General features: G+C 46.4%; 1 protein-coding gene across 1 annotated transcript; it reads left to right on the plus strand.

Annotated features, from left to right (window-relative positions):
- The first annotated feature begins 3,985 nt into the window (after positions 1–3,985).
- Mrps21 (mitochondrial ribosomal protein S21) lies at positions 3,986–15,373 on the plus strand. The gene is made up of 3 exons (XM_045138597.1): positions 3,986–4,076; positions 4,561–4,668; positions 15,087–15,373. The coding sequence occupies exons 2-3, from the start codon at positions 4,586–4,588 to the stop codon at positions 15,265–15,267; spliced, it is 264 nt and encodes an 87-aa protein (XP_044994532.1). The 5' UTR covers positions 3,986–4,076; positions 4,561–4,585; the 3' UTR covers positions 15,268–15,373.

The following is a 15,373-nucleotide window of genomic DNA, read 5'->3' on the forward strand; positions in this document are numbered from 1 at the left end:
GCCACAGCAAAGGTACTCCAGATGTGTGCGCCCCCTTGTGCATCTGGCTAACATGGGTCTTGAGGAATCAAACCTGGGTCCTTTAGCTTTGCAGGCAAATGCCTTAACTGCTAAGCCATCCCTCCAGCCCACTTTTTGTTGTTTTGAGGTAGAGTCTCACTCTGGCCTGGGCTGACTGGGAATTCACTCTAAAGTCCCAGGTTGGTCTCAAACTCAAACAGTGATTCTCCTACCTCTGCCTCCTGAGTGCTGGGATTAAAGGCATGAGCCATCATGCTTAAAGTATGTTTATATCCTATCCTAGTTGATTCCCATCACTAATTGTGAGGTGTGCCATTTTACAGTTTAGGAAAATGGAGTTAGTTTGGCAACAGCCAGATATTAAATATCTTAAGCCTCTGTTTCTACTGCCTAACTCTGCCATTGTAGCCCTAAACAGTCATACATAATAAACAAACATTATGGTGTTCCAATACTTTTTAATTAATTAATTATTATTATTATTATTTTTGAGGTAGGGTCTTATTCTAGCCCAGGCTGACCTGAAATTTGCTACATAGTCTCAGGGTGGCCTTGAACTCACAGCAATCCTCCTACTTCTGCCTCCCAAGTGCTGGGATTAAAGGCGTGTGCTACCTGAGATTAGGTAGTGAATTCCAAGTCAGCCTGGGCTGGAGTAAGACACTACCTGGGGGGGGGGGGGAGGAAAGAAAAAGAAAAAAGAAAATTAAAGTGGTGGTGGAACTTACTGACCTGCCGGTAGTAATTTGCAGACTTTTTTTTTTTTTTTCCTGAAGTAGGGTCTCACTCTGGCTCAGGCTCACCTGCCATTAATTATGTAGTCTCAGGATGGTCTTGTACTCATGGTGATCCTCCTACCTCTGCCTCCCAAGTGCTGGAATTAAAGTCATGTGCTGCTACCTGAGACTACATAGTAAATTCCAGATCAGCCAGGGCTGGAGTAAGACACCATCTGGAAAAAAAAATAAAAAAGAAAGAAAAGGAAAATTGGTGGAACTTACTGACCTGCTGGTAGCAATTTGCAGACTTTTTTTTTTTTTTTTCTGAGGTAGGGTCTTACTCTGGCTCTGGCTCAGGCTCACCTACAACACCTGCAATTAACTATGTAGTCTTAGGGTGGTCTTGAACTCATGGTGATCCTTCTACCTCTGCCTCCCAAGTGCTGGGATTAAAGGCATGCGACACCATGCCTGGTGAGACTTCAGGTTTAAGTAACTTTATCAAGGTCATATACCTGATGAGTTTCATAACTATAGAATCCAGACCTCCTAACTTCTAATACAGTGCCTTTCCAACATATTATGCTGTTGTCTATATCATGTATTTTACATTTTGTGTGTGTGTGTGTGTGTGAACATAGAAACCAGAGGGTAATCTCAGATGTCATTCACCTCTTTTTTAAATTTTATTTTATTTATTTATAACTTTTTTTGGTTTTGTTTTTCAAGGTAGGGTCTCACTGTAGCCCAGGCTGACCTGGAACTCACCATGTAGTCTCAGAGTGGCCTTGAACCCTTGGTGATCCTTCTACCTCTGCCTCCTGAGTGCTAGGATTAATGGCATGTGCCACCACACCCAGCTTATTTATTTATGTTTTACGTATTTATTTGCAAGCAGGGAGAGATAATGGGCACATCGGGGCTTTTAGCCACTGCAAACAAACTCCAGATGCATGCACCACGTAGTGCATCTGGCTTATGTGGGTACTGGGGAATCGCATCCTGGGTCCTTAGGCTTCACAGGCAAGTGCCTTAACTGCTGAGCAATCTCTCCAGCTCTTTAAATTTATTGTTATTTTTCAATTTTTTTTTCATTCAAGTCTTTTTGAGACAAGGTAGCTCACAGGCCTGGGGCTCACCAATTACTCCAGACATTGCCTGGCCAGTGAGCTCCCGGGATTTGCCTGTCTCTACCTCCCAAGGGTAGGATAACAGGCTTGGCACCCCAGCTTTTACATGGTACTGGGGATCTGAGTCAGGGCCTCTTTATCAACTGAGCTATCAAGTTGGCCCTATTTTGCACTTGCAAGTTACTTTGCCTATTTACCTTTTATGTCCACATACTGTCTTTTAGTGATGCAAGACACACTGGAATGGTATCAACAGTACCTGGCATAGGATGGGCATTCAATAAAAATGAGTGATAAGCATGTCCTAGTTTAGCTCCACTTTGGTACTTTGGACCCTGGAGTTCTAAGGCAGGCTTAAATTTTTGGGTTTTTTTTGTTTGTTTGTTTGTTTTGTTTTTCGAGGTAGGGTCTCACTCTGGTCCAGGCTGACCTGGAATTCACTCTGTAGTCTCAGGGTGGCCTCGAACTCATGGCGATCCTCCTACCTCTGCCTCCCTCCCAAGTGCTGGGATTAAAGGCGTGCGCCACCACACCCGGTTTAGGCTTAAGTTTTTTTTGTGCGAGTCCCTGTTATGGTAACTGATGAAGACGTGTGTCTGCATGCGTTCTAAGGGAGGTACATTTTCCCACAGTCATTACATCTGAACTTATGTGAATTACCACACAAGGACAGTGCCCAACGCATAAACAAATGGCTGTCTTGACAATGTGGAAGAAATAAAAACAAGGAGCTATTTCTACCACATCTTCCTGGGATGCACACAGCAAAGCTGACATATAACTCTGACTCTGAGTCCTGCATGCCTTCCTCACTTCCCCTTTTTTTGTCCTTTCAATGATTTTACTTTAATGAAATTGTTACAAACATGCTTTGTATGAAAGTGGGGGGGCTCTTTGTATGGGAAAGAGGTATGTTCATATCTCTTCCTTAACTTTTTATTAAACTGAAAAAAAATTTTTTTGCCCCGAGTGGTAGTGCATGCCTTTAATTCCAGCACTCGGGAGGCAGAGGTAGGAGGATAGTCATGAATTGGAGGCCAGCCTGAGACTACAGAGTGAATTCCAGGTCAGCCAGGGATAGAGTGACACCCTACTTCCAAACACCCCCCTAAACTTTTTTTAAAATTTATTTGAGAGAGGAAGACAGAGAGAGAGAGGCAGGTAGAGAGAATGGGCGTTCCAGGGCCTCCAGCCACTGCAAAGAACTCCAGTCGCATTCGCCACCTTGTGCATCTGGCTTACGTGGGTCCTGGGGAATCGAACCTGGGTCCTTAGGCTTGGCAGGCAAGCGCCTTTACGGGTAAGCCATCTTTCCAGGACTTTTTTGTTTTTTTGAGGTAGGGTCTCACTTTGGTCCAGGCTGATGTGGAATTCACACTGTAGTCTCAGGATAGCCTCAAACTCATGGTGATCCTCCTATGTGTCTGCCTCCTGAGTGCTGGGTTTAAAGGCATGAGCCACCATGCACACGGCCACCAGCCTTTCTTTCTTTCTCTCTCTCTCTTTTTCCTTCTTCCTTTCCTTCCTTCCTCTTTCTCTCTCTCGTTTTCCTTCTTCCTTTCCTTCCTTCCTCTTTCTCTCTCTCTTTTTCCTTCTTCCTTTCCTTCCTTCCTCTTTCTCTCTTTCTCTTTTTCCTTCTTCCTTTCCTTCCTTCCTCTTTCTCTCTTTTTCCTTCTTCCTTTCCTTCCTTCCTCTTTCTTTCTTTCTCTCTCTCTTCCCTTCTTCCTTTCTTTCCTTCCTCTTCCTTTCTTTCCTTTCTCTCTCTTCCTTCCTTCCTTCCTTTCTTTCTTTCTTTCTTTCTTTCTTTCTTTCTTTCTTTCTTTCTTTCTTTCTTTCTTTCTTTCTTTCTTTCTTTCTTTCTTTCTTTCTTTCTCTCTCTCTCTCTCCCTCTCTCTCTCTCTCTCTCTCTCTCTCTTTCTTTCTCTCTCTCTCTTTCTTTCTTTACTTTTCCTGACTTTTCCTTACCCTAGCCTCCCACTTTCGCCGCAGGCTGGAACGGAATCCGCGGGCACGGAACCCGCGGCGTGTGACTCGGGCGCCCAGCGCGGGCCTCACCCCGGGCGGGGGGGGGGGGAGCGTTGCCATGGTTTCCGCGAGCCGGCCTTGGCGCGGCGCCGGGGATTCCGTAGCTTCCGCTTCCGGTCGCGAGCGGCGCTGGTGGTGGTGGGGGTTGCGGAGGAGGTCCGGGCCGAGTCGCCGGGCGCGGGTGAGGAGGCGCGGGGTGACGGGCCCGGGAGGCGGCCGGGAGGGCGTGTGTGTCGCCATCGCGCCTTCGCGACCGGCCAGCGGAGGCGGCGTCCGCGGCTCGCGGCCCTGCCCGGCCGCGCGGGAGCCCGTGACGTCCCGGGCGCCGTCGCCTCCTCGGCTTCCCAAGCGAGGACAAGGGCGTCTCGACAACCATTCGGTTGCATTTTTTTTTTTTCCGAGCTAGGGTCTGGCTTTAGCTCAGGCTGACCTGGAACTCACTCTGTAGTCGCAGGGTGGCCTCGAACTCACGGCGATCGGCCTACCTCTGCCTCCCGACGGCTGGGATTGGGATGAAAGTCCCCCCAGCCCTTTCTAAACTGCGGAGTCTAACTCCGACCTGCGCTTCCAGGGTCTCATCCTAGACGTAGAATAAAAGGATCAGCCACGGTGAAGGTGTAGTCTGGTGATTCGTTGTCAAACTTGGTTTCTCTTTTTTCCTGCAGAGTGAAGACTGTTAAGTAAAAGGTCATGGCAAAACATCTGAAGTTCATTGCCAGGACTGTGATGGTGCAGGAAGGGAACGTGGAAGGTGCATACCGGACTCTGAACAGGTAAACCGGTCAAAGAGTTAGTCATGCCTAGACCAGCAATGTGGAAAATGTAAGGTTATTCTTTCCCTCCCCTTGTCGTTCTGTGTTCTCAAACCAATGCCACCCATTGTTGACATTCATGGATGGACCTTCTCAGTCTCTCCGTTTATTATTTAAAAGTGAAGCCCTGGGCTGAGGATATCGCTTAGCGGTTAAGGCATTTGCCTGCGAAGCCAAAGGATCTTGGTTCAATTCCCCAGGACCCACGTAAGCCAGATGCACAAGGGGGGGGTGTGCATGCATATGAAGATCAGCTGTAGTGGCTAGTAGACCCTGGCATGCCCATTCTCCCTTTCTCCCTATCTGCCTCCCCCACCCCCGGAAATAAATAAAAAGTATTTTATTTAATACTTAAAAATGAAGGCCTGTTAGCTTTAATCTCAGGAGGCTGACGCAGGAGGATTGCTGTGAGCTGGAGGCCAGCCTGACAGTATCTAGTGAATTCCAGGTCAGCCTGGGCTAGAGTGAGACCATGTCTCAAAAAAAAGGGGGGGGGGATGGCCTGATGTGGTGGTGCACACCTTTAATTCCAGCACTTGGGAGGCAGAGGTAGGAGGATCACCGTGAGTTTGAGGCCACCCTGAGACTACAGAGTGAATTCCAGTTTAGCTTGAGCTAGAGACCCTACCTTGAAAAGCCAAAAGAAAAAAAAAAGAGCCATCAAAGCAGGCATGATTGTGTATATCTATAATTCCAACACTTGGGAAGCAAAGGCAGGAAAACTAGCTGAGACCACATAGACCCTGACTCATGCTGAGAATGTAGGCATGTGCCTCCACTAAAATGCTGGACTGTAGGAAATGAATTATGATTGGGATCTTGGAAAAACAAGTAAAAGATGGGGAGATATTAGATTCTGAAGAGGAAAATATGTAACTGGAGTGGAAGAGCTGTATTGAAAGGGTTTTTATGGGCTGGAGAAATGTCTCGGTGGTTAAAGGTGCTTGCTTGCCAAGCCTGATGGCCTGGGTTTTACTCTCCAGTACCCACGTAAGCCAGATGCACAAAGTGACACATGCGTCTGGAGTTCATTTGCAGTGGTAGTAGGCCCTAGCATGCCCATCCTCATTTTCTATCTTACCTCTTTCTCTTTCACATAAATAAAATTAAGAAAAAGAGCCCGGCAGGGTGGCGCACAACTGTAATTCTAGCGCTTGGGAGGCAGAAGTAGGATTGCCATGAGTTCAAGGAAACTCTGAGACTGTATAATAAAGGAAGGAAGGAAGGAAAGAAGGAGGGAGAGAGGAAGACAAAGAAAGAAAGAAAAAGATTTGTATCTCATAGCCTCATGCTAGGCTATGAGATAAGAAATACCATAATACTTTATTACTCTAGTTTCTCAAATAAAAATTTCCTTCTTTAGCCTTCCCTTCTGTTTTTAAGGATAATTTTTTTCCTAGCATGCCTCATTTTTTGGGGGGGGGGGGCAGGGTCTCATTCATCTTCTCCTTTAGGGAATTGATCATCATCTCATTGATGCCTTGTCTGCCAAAAGCATAAAGGCAACTCTCCCTTCTGAAAGGTAACTCTTTCTTTTGCTGGGACTGCTCTAATAAAACATAGAATCATACCTCTCTGTCTGCCCCTATCTTAAAATCCTTAATCAGGCATTTCTTTTTTGTTTTGTTTTGTTTTTGTTTTTCGAGGTAGAGTCTCGCTCTAGCCCAGGCTGACCTGGAATTCACTATGTAGTCTCAGGGTGGCCTCGAACTCATGGCGATCCTCCTACCTCTGCCTCCCGTGTGCTGGGATTAAAGATGTGCACCACCACACCCAGCTCAACATATATTTTTTTTATTTTTATTTATTTATTTTTTAAAATTTATTTATTTGAGAGCAGCAGACAGAGAAAAAGAGGGAGAGAGAATGGGCGCTCCAGGGCCTCTAGCCACTGCAAACAAACTCCAGTCAAGTGCGCCCCTTGTGCATCTGGCTAACGTGGGTCCTGGGGAATCGAGCCTTGATCTGGGGTCCTTAGGCTTCACAGGCAAGCACTTAACTGCTAAGCCATCTCTCCAGCCCGTATGTATTTTTTTTTTTTTTTTTTTACCGTATGTATTTTTAATTTAAAACATTTTAGTATTTATGTGAGAGAGAGGGAGCCAGAGTCTCTAGCCACTGCAAAGGTGCTCCAGATGCATGTGCCACTTTGTGCATCTGGCTTATGTGGGTACTGGGGATTCAAGCCTGGATCCTTAGGCTTCACAAGCAAATGCCTTAAACACTAAGCCGTCTCTCCAGCCCCCTAGATCTAAAAATTTTTCCTGGTCCTAAATGCAACTCCAGAGTTCAACTATTCTTTTTTGTTGTTGTTGTTGTTTGTTTGTTTGTTTGTTTTTGTTTTTCAAGGTAGGGTCTCACTTTGGCTCAGACTGACCTGGAATTCATTATGTAGTCTCAGGGTGGCCTTGAACTCATGGCGATCCTCCTACCTCTGCCTCCCGAGTGCTGGAATTAAAGACGTGCGCCACCACGCCCGGCTCAACTAATCTTTTTATTACTTTATTTTATTTTTACTTTAGGTAGGGTCTCACTGTAGCCCAGGCTGACTTGGAACTCACTATAGTCCTAGGCTACCTTTGAACTCACAGTGCTGGATTAAAGGGATGCGCCCCACACCCAGCTAGATTTAAGTAATCATCCCACCCTCAACCTTCTGAGGGCATCACCATTTCCAATCTTATTTATTTTAATTTTTAAAATTTTATTCAATTTTTATTTATTCATTTGAGAGGGACAGACAGAGAGAGAAAGAGGCAGAGAGAGAGAATGGGTACACCAGGGCCTCCAGCGACTGCAGACGAACTCCAGATGTGTGTGCCCCCTTGTGCATCTGGCTAATGTGGGTCCTGGGGAATCGAGCCTTGAACCGGGGTCCTTAGGCTTCACAGGCAAGTGCTTAACCGCTAAGTCATCTCTCTAGCCCACCATACCCAATTTTAAACAAGAAAACAAACAGAAAGAGCCCTCTTCACATCAGGGCATAACTTAAAACAAAATCAGAATATGGGTGGCAGTGGAGGGCTGGCCAGCCACATTTTTCAAATTTAAAAAAGTAGAAACATGTCCGGGGGTGTGGCACATACCTTTAATCCCAGCACTTGGGATGCAGTGGCCACCCTAAGATTACATAATGAATTTCAGGTAAGCCTGGGCTAGTGAGACCCTTCCTTGAAAAACCAAAATAATTTTTTTTTAAAGTAGAAACATTTCTTTTTTCTTTTTTTTAAAAATGTCTTGGGGTCTTATGGTATGTGTGCCATAAATTGTATTCTAGCCTTGAGGGAGAAAGTGAAGAGGTAGTTTGCTCTTAAAATACTTCTCTAGGCAACGACTTGTAAGGTTACACATGTGATGGGCAGGCCAGTATGGGAACGGCCTGGTCTTGTCCTCCTGCACTTTCAGTGTGGTATTTTCTGACACTTCACTTGCTTTCCCTCTGCTTTTCTCTAATGTCCTGCCTCTGACCATCTTTTCTGTGTATTATCTCACTCTCAGAGTTCTCAGCCTTAGGATGTTTGGTGCTTTAAAATAAGTTGCTTGCTCTGTGCTCTGATTACAAAAGGAGCACAAGTGAGAGGGGTGGTTAGACCCTTACCATGTTTGGAGCACGGAGGGAACCTTACAAAGGACACAGCCTATGTGGCTGCCCAGAGACCGCCACAGAATGCTTATTACATAACCAGGGGCCTTCACTGGTGACCTGAAATGAGGATGATGAGTGAGGACTGCTGGAAGCCCTGCCTGATTGGCTGGCCCCAAACAAGGAGAAACAAGCACACTAGCAATGTGCCCAGTTGTCCCCTTTACTCTGGCCAGGCCAGCTTCTGGGCCCATTGAGTTCTTCTGCACACACGTTGGTCCTGACGTAGGCTGGCTACACTGACATGTGAATCTGCCACCCCCAGTTTCCCCCTCTAGGCAGCTCAGCTCCTTTTACATAATCTGTTGAATTGCAGTAAAACCGGCAGCTAGTTTCTCCTTCATGTAAGGTTGCCAGGCACCCAAACTCCAAGCTGATCTGTTTACACTAAGCTCCTCATTTGCTAGTCCTTGAACTACCTTTGGAAACAGAAGCATCTTAGTCACACCTTCTCTATTTACTTTTCTCTCCCTTCTCTCCCTCCCCTGACGTAGGGTCTCACTCCAGCTCAGGCTGACCTGGAATTTACTCTGTTATCTCAGGGCAGACTCGTTGCGATCCTCCTACCTCTGCCTCCCAAGTGCTGGGCTTAAAGGCATGTGCCACCACACCTGGCTTCTCTTTGTTTTTTGAGTTCGGGTCTTAACTCTGTAGTCCCAGGCTAGCTTCAAACTCCCCTCCATCCTCCTACTTCTGCTTCCTGAGTGCCAAGATTAACCGCATGTGCCACCACACCTGGCTCATTCTTTTTCTTTTTCTTTTTTTATTATTTATTTGGGAGAGATAAAGAGGAAAAGGCCCACAGAAAGAATGTGAGACTGAAAGAGCCTCTGCCGCTGCACATGAACTCCAGACGCATGTACCACTTTGTGCATCTGACATTACATGCGTTCTGGGGAATCAGCCTTGGGCCTTCAGGCTCTACAAGCAAGTGCCTTTAACCACAGAACTACCTCTCCAGCCCCTGTTCTTACATCCTTTACACCTTTCCTCCCAGTGTTCCCTGAGCCTTTGTCAGGGTGATAGAGGTAAACTGAGGGCTGGAAACTCAACAGTCAACTCTTATCAACCCTTTGATGAGTATTTTTTTTAATTTTAAATTTAATTTACTGAGAGAGAAATAGGCAAGTAGAGAAAGAGAGAGAGAGAGAATGGGCATGCCAGAGTCTCCAGCCACTGCAAATGAGCACCAGATGTGTGCAAACGCCCCCCCCCCCCGGTGTATCTGGCTTACATGGGTCCTAGGGAATCAAACCTGGGTCCTTAGGCTTTGTAGGCAAGCGCCTCAATTACTAAGCCATCTCTCCAGCCCAAGAAGCAGCTCTGGGATTATAGGTGTGAGCACAGCTCAGTAAAGGCACTGCTAAAGCTTCCCGAGCCGGGTGCAGCAGCGCACACCTTTAATCCCAGCGCTGGGAGATTGAGGTACGGGACCACTCTCAAATTTTAAAAAAGTAAGAAAATACTAGACCTTTATATACTATAAGGTCACTTAATCCTTTTTTCAGTAAACATCTGTCTGTCGTCTAGAGAGTTCATTAAAATTTTTGTTGTTGTTGTTTGTTTGTTTTCAAGGTAGGGTCTCACTCTAGCTCTGGTTGACCTGGAATTCATTATGTAGTCTCAGGGTGGCCTTGAACTCACAGCGATCCTCCTACCTCTGCCTCCCAAGTGCTGGGGTTAAAGGTATGTGCCACCATGCCTGGCTAAATATTTTATTTATTTGAAAGAGAGAAAGAGGCAGATAGAGAAAATGGGTATGCCAGGGCCTCTAGTCACTGCAAGCAAACTCCAGACACATGTGTCCCCTTGTGCATCTGGCTTACTTGGGTCCTTGGGAAACTTCTTAACCACTAAGCCATTTCCCCAGCCCTAGACACAGTTCATTTTTGCCACACATTTACTGAGAATTTGCTCTTTGCCAAGCAGTGTGTCTGATGTGTAAGAGTGAATTGGAACCTTGGGTCTCTAGCCTTAGGAAGCCCACAAGCAGTAAGGGACGCTTCTGTTAATGTGGTTAATTATAATACTATCTAATCAGTGCTATAATAGTGGCTTTAAGCCTGTCCTGGTGGCTCATGCTTTTAATCCCCGCACTTGGGAAGCTGAGCTAGGAGGGTCACCGAGAATTAGAGGCCAGTCCAGGCTGCAGAGTAAGTGCCAAGTAGCCTGAGCTACAGTGCGGCTCTTGGAGAAAACAAGAAAAGACAAGACTACACGAATGGCAGTAACAGTGTGTTCTGGGTTGTTTCTCCTGGATCCCCAGCAGTGACATCACCTGGTGACTTGTTAGAAATGCAGCTGGGGCAGCGCAGTGGTGGTGTGTGTGTCACGTGGTCCTTGGCACCATTAAAAAGAAGGTGGGGGGTGCAAACTTCTCTCTTCTTTTTAGAAAACAAAATTAAAAATTAAAAGCTGGGCTGGAGAGATGGCTTAGCGGTTGGCACTTGCCTGCAAAGCCCAGGGACCTGGGTTCAATTCCCTAGTAAGCCATGTAAGCCAGACGCTCATGGTGGCGCCTGCATCTGGAGTTTGCAGTGGCCTGAGGCCCTGGTGCACCACTCATCCCCCCCCCACCTTTTTCTTAAATAAATAAAAAATAAAGACAAGCTTATTTTGTGTACCGCAGAGTGCAGTGGGCATGGCAGTAACCAAAACTGCCAAGAAATGAAAGTACCTGAGCCCCTCCTCCCACAGGCTTCAGAAATGAGTGCGCACTGGAGCCTGAATTTTGCCATGCTGAGAGAATACCGTATGCTACAGGGTTGGTTGTTGGTTATATGACGTTTTTGAGGTTAGTACACAAAGTAACGGAGTCCACCATGGCATCCTCATACATATGTGTTACTATAAAATGTTTTGGCCAGGCGTAGTGGCACACACCTTTAATCCCAGCACTCGGGAGGCAGAGGTAGGAGGATCACGGTGAGTTCAAGGCCACCCTGAGACTACATACTGAATTCCAGATGAGACTGGGCTAGAGTGAGACCCCACCTTGAAAAGAAAAAAAGGTTTTGGGGCTGGGGAAATGGCTTAACGGTTAAGGCGTTTGCCTGCGAAGCCTAAGGACCCCAGTTCATATTCCCCAGGACCCACATAAGCCAGATGCAAAAGGGGGCACATGCTTCTGGAGTTCCTTTGCAGTGGCTGGAGGCCCTGGCACACCCATTCTCTCTTTGCCTCTTCCTTTCTCTCTCAAATAAATAAATAAATAAAATATTAAAAATAAAATAAAAAGGTTTTGTTTTTAGCTTTTATAGAAGACTACACCTAGGGTTTGCATGTATTCCAGGCATGTGCTCTGTCACTTAAGTATATACCCAGAAAGAGAATATGAATGGGTATATCAGGGCCTCCACCCACTGCAAACAAACTCCATATGAATGCCTCACTCTGTGTCTGCCTTTACATGGGAACTGGGGAATCTAATCCAGATTGTTGGGCTTTGCAAGCAATTGCCTTAATGGCTGAACAATCTCTCCAGCACACACTTTTTTGGGGGCCCAGGTTGACCTGGCACTCACTCTGTAGTCCCAGACTGACCTCTAATTTAAGTTTATTCTCCTACTTCTGCCTCCCAAATGTGTGCCACCATATCTGGCCTGATATTTTCTCTTCAAGTAGGGTCTAACTCTAGCCCAAGCAGACCTACAACTCAGTATGTAGTTTCAGGCTGGCCTCAAACTCACTGTTTCTTACCTCTGCCTCCCAAGTGCTGGGATTAAAAGCATGTGCTACCATACCTGGCACACTTTTAAAAATATATATATATATTTCATTTATTTATTCACTTGAGAGAGAGAAAGAATAGTGAGCCAGAGCCTCTAGCCACTGCAAATGAATTCCAGATGCATGCTCCACCCTGTGTATCTGGCTTTACATGAGTACTGGGGAATTGAACCCAGGCCATCAGGCTTTGCTAACAGATGCCTTTAACTGCTAAGACATCTTCCCAGTCTTGTAATTCTGTTTTTTTTTTGGGTGGGGGGTTTGAGGTAGGTTCTCACTCTAGCCCAGGGTGGCCTCGAATTCAGGCAGTACTCTTTCCTCTACCTCCTGGGTCCTGGGATTAAAGGCATGCAGCACCACACCCCAGCCCAGCTTTGTAATTCTTATAAAATATTCTAGGACAGCTACAACTTCGAGCATGTTTTATGCCTGTAATCCCACTCTGAGAGATTGAGGCAGGAGGATCAGGAGTTCAAAGCCAGCCTCAGTTATATAGCAAAGTCAAGGCCTGCCTGAGCTAATGAGATCATGGTTCAAAATACTAAAAAGCTGGATGTGTTGGCACATGCCTTTAATCCCGGCACTTGGAAGGAGGAAGTAGGAACATCACTGAGTTCAAGGCCAGCCTGAGACTACATTGTGAGTCCTAGGTCAGCCTGGGCTAGAGGGAAGCCCTACCTTGAAAAGCCAAAAATAAAGGAAGTACTTTGTTCCATCTCCTGTTAGTACCCTCATAAAATTCTAGGTGTGGTGAAACATGCTTTCATCCCAGCACTAGAGACGAGAGGATCCCTGGGGCTTGCTGGCAGCCGGTCTAGCCCAATAGCTGAGCTCCAGGCCCAGGAGAGAGCCTGTCACGAAGGAGGTGGCGGATGTTCCTGAGGATGGCACCTCATCCATGGCCTGCATGCACGTGCAAACATGGGGACAGTCATTAGGACTGAGGCTATGTGAACGATGCTAGGAATGGAGGCAGCCTAGAAGGGGCCTCCTCAGATCAGATGATGGAAAGCTGAGAGAAAATGAAATTGTAGATTAGAGCCAGAGTTCTTGGGAATCTAGGAATTCAGGTGGCTGTCCAATAAACACCAGTGTCAGTAAGAGAAGAGAGGTGAATTTGAAGTAACAGAGTTATAATCCCAGGAGAAAAAAATTGGGTAGGCGGGAGAGAAACAAATTGGGATCATTTTAGTGGACACTTACACAGGATGCGTGGGAGAGGTCAAACCCCAGGTAAGCATGCTAGGCAAGCCTCCTGCCGCTGCACACCCCTGCTCAAGATTACTGAGTGTGACCTGGATTCTGCCTTCAAGGGTCCTTAGTCAAATAAAGATGGCTATAAGTAACTAATACAGTGGCACATATAAGTAACAATGTTCAGAAGATAATGATTTTCTTTAAGAAGAAGCCAGTGGGGATGTAGCTTGGTGATAGACCACTTGCCTAGCCAAAGCACGACCCTGGGACACATGTCCAGCACCAAAAAATAGAGGGAGGGCTGGAGAGATGGCTTAGTGGCTAAGCGCTTGCCTGTGAAGCCTAAGGACCCCGGTTTGAGGCTCGCATCCCCAGGACCCACGTTAGCCAGATGCACAAGGGGGTGCACGTATCTGGAGTTCGTTTACAGTGGCTGGAAGCCTTGGCACCCCCATTCTCTCTCCCTTTCTCTCTGCCTCTTTTTTTTCTCTCTCTCTGTCGCTCTCAAATAAATAAAACAAAAAAATTTAAAAATAGAGGGAAAGGAGAGTAGATGAAAAGAAAGGGAAGAGGGAGGAAACAAGGGGCTGCAGGTGCACCTTATCAAAGGGCTGTGGGGGCACCTTAGTGGTGGAGAACGTGCCCACGCCAGACAACAGAGAAAATGGGGCTACAGAGATGGCTCAGCAGTTAAAGGTACTTGTTTATAAAGCCTAATAACCTGGGATCAGTTCCCCACGTAAAGCCAGATAAGCAAAGTGGTGCACATGTGTTTAGAGTTTACCACAGTGACTAGAGGCCCTGGTGTGCCTATTCTCACTCTTGTTGGTTGGTTGGTTGGTTGGTTTTAAGGTAGCCTCTCACTGTAGCCCAGGCTAACCTTGAACGTACTATGTAATTTTAGGGTGGCCTTGAATTCCCAGTGATTCCCCCTACCTCTGCCTCCCCAGTGCTGGGATTAAAGGCATGTGCTAGCATGCCTGGCTTTATACTATTTACCAAAAAAAAAAAAAAAAAAAAAAAAAAAAGGCCAGATGTGGTGGCACTGGGTAGGCAGAAGTAGGAGATCACTGTGAGTCAAGGCCAGCCTAACTACATAATGAATTCCAGGTCAGCCTGGGCTAGACTGAGACCCTACCTCAAAAAAACTTAGAAAAGAAAAGAGTGCTGCAGGAATGGCTCAGCAGTTAAGGCACTTGCTTGCAAAACATAATGACCAGAGTTTGATTCTCTAGTACCCACATGTAACCAGATGCACAAAGTGGCGCATGCATCTGGAGTTCATCTGTAGTGGCTGAAGGCCCTGACACGCCCATTCTGTGTATCTCTTTCTCTTCTCTTTATCTCTCTCTGCTTGCAAATAAATAAAGAAAAAGAAAACTGAGAAAGTAGAGAGGTGTCATCTGAGCTTGGTATGAAAATTGAGGAAAACCTCTGGCAGAATGTAAGCGGAGGTGACATGGTAATCTTGCCTGAGCAAACAGTGAGTATTAAGGTGTTTTTGGAGTGTATCGCTGATGTGATAAGACCCCAATATTGCCCAGCAGAGAATAGGCACAACAGGGCCTCGAGCTGCTGCATAAAAACTTCAGATGCATGCACCAGTTTATGCCTCTGGCTTCATGTAGGTACTGGGGAATTGAACTCGGGTCATTAGGCTTTGCAAACAAATACCTAACCCCTGATCCATCTCTCCAGCCCTCCCATTATAATTTTTCAAGCAAGTTTTTTTGGCCCATCAACTTGTGAACACCTGTGAAGTTGGAAAATAGTAGCCAAGCTTCTAACACCATTGCCTGCCTTTATACAGAATCCTCACCACAGATGGGCTGGTTGAGGACATTAAGCGACGGCGATACTACGAGAAGCCTTGCCGCCGCCGCCAGCGCGAAAGCTATGACACGTGCCGGAGGATCTACAACATGGAAATGGCTCGAAAGATCAACTTTTTGATGCGAAAGAACAGGGCAGACCCTTGGCAGGGCTGCTGAGCCTGTGGATAAGAGGCCCACATCCAGCTGTCTTCACCTCTTTTCTTTATTCAGTCCTGTTTTATCTTTCTCTCCAATAAACTCAAGAAGACCTGCATAGATGGAA

Source organism: Jaculus jaculus, chromosome 19, assembly GCF_020740685.1.
Source record: "Jaculus jaculus isolate mJacJac1 chromosome 19, mJacJac1.mat.Y.cur, whole genome shotgun sequence".
Taxonomy (NCBI): domain Eukaryota; kingdom Metazoa; phylum Chordata; class Mammalia; order Rodentia; family Dipodidae; genus Jaculus; species Jaculus jaculus.

Coding starts and splice junctions, on each gene's coding strand:
- Mrps21 (XM_045138597.1), top strand. CDS start 4,586: ATGGCAAAACATCTGAAGTTCATTGCCAGGACTGTGATGGTGCAGGAA. Junction 4,669..15,086: donor GCATACCGGACTCTGAACAG/GTAAACCGGTCA, acceptor GCCTTTATACAG/AATCCTCACCACAGATGGGC.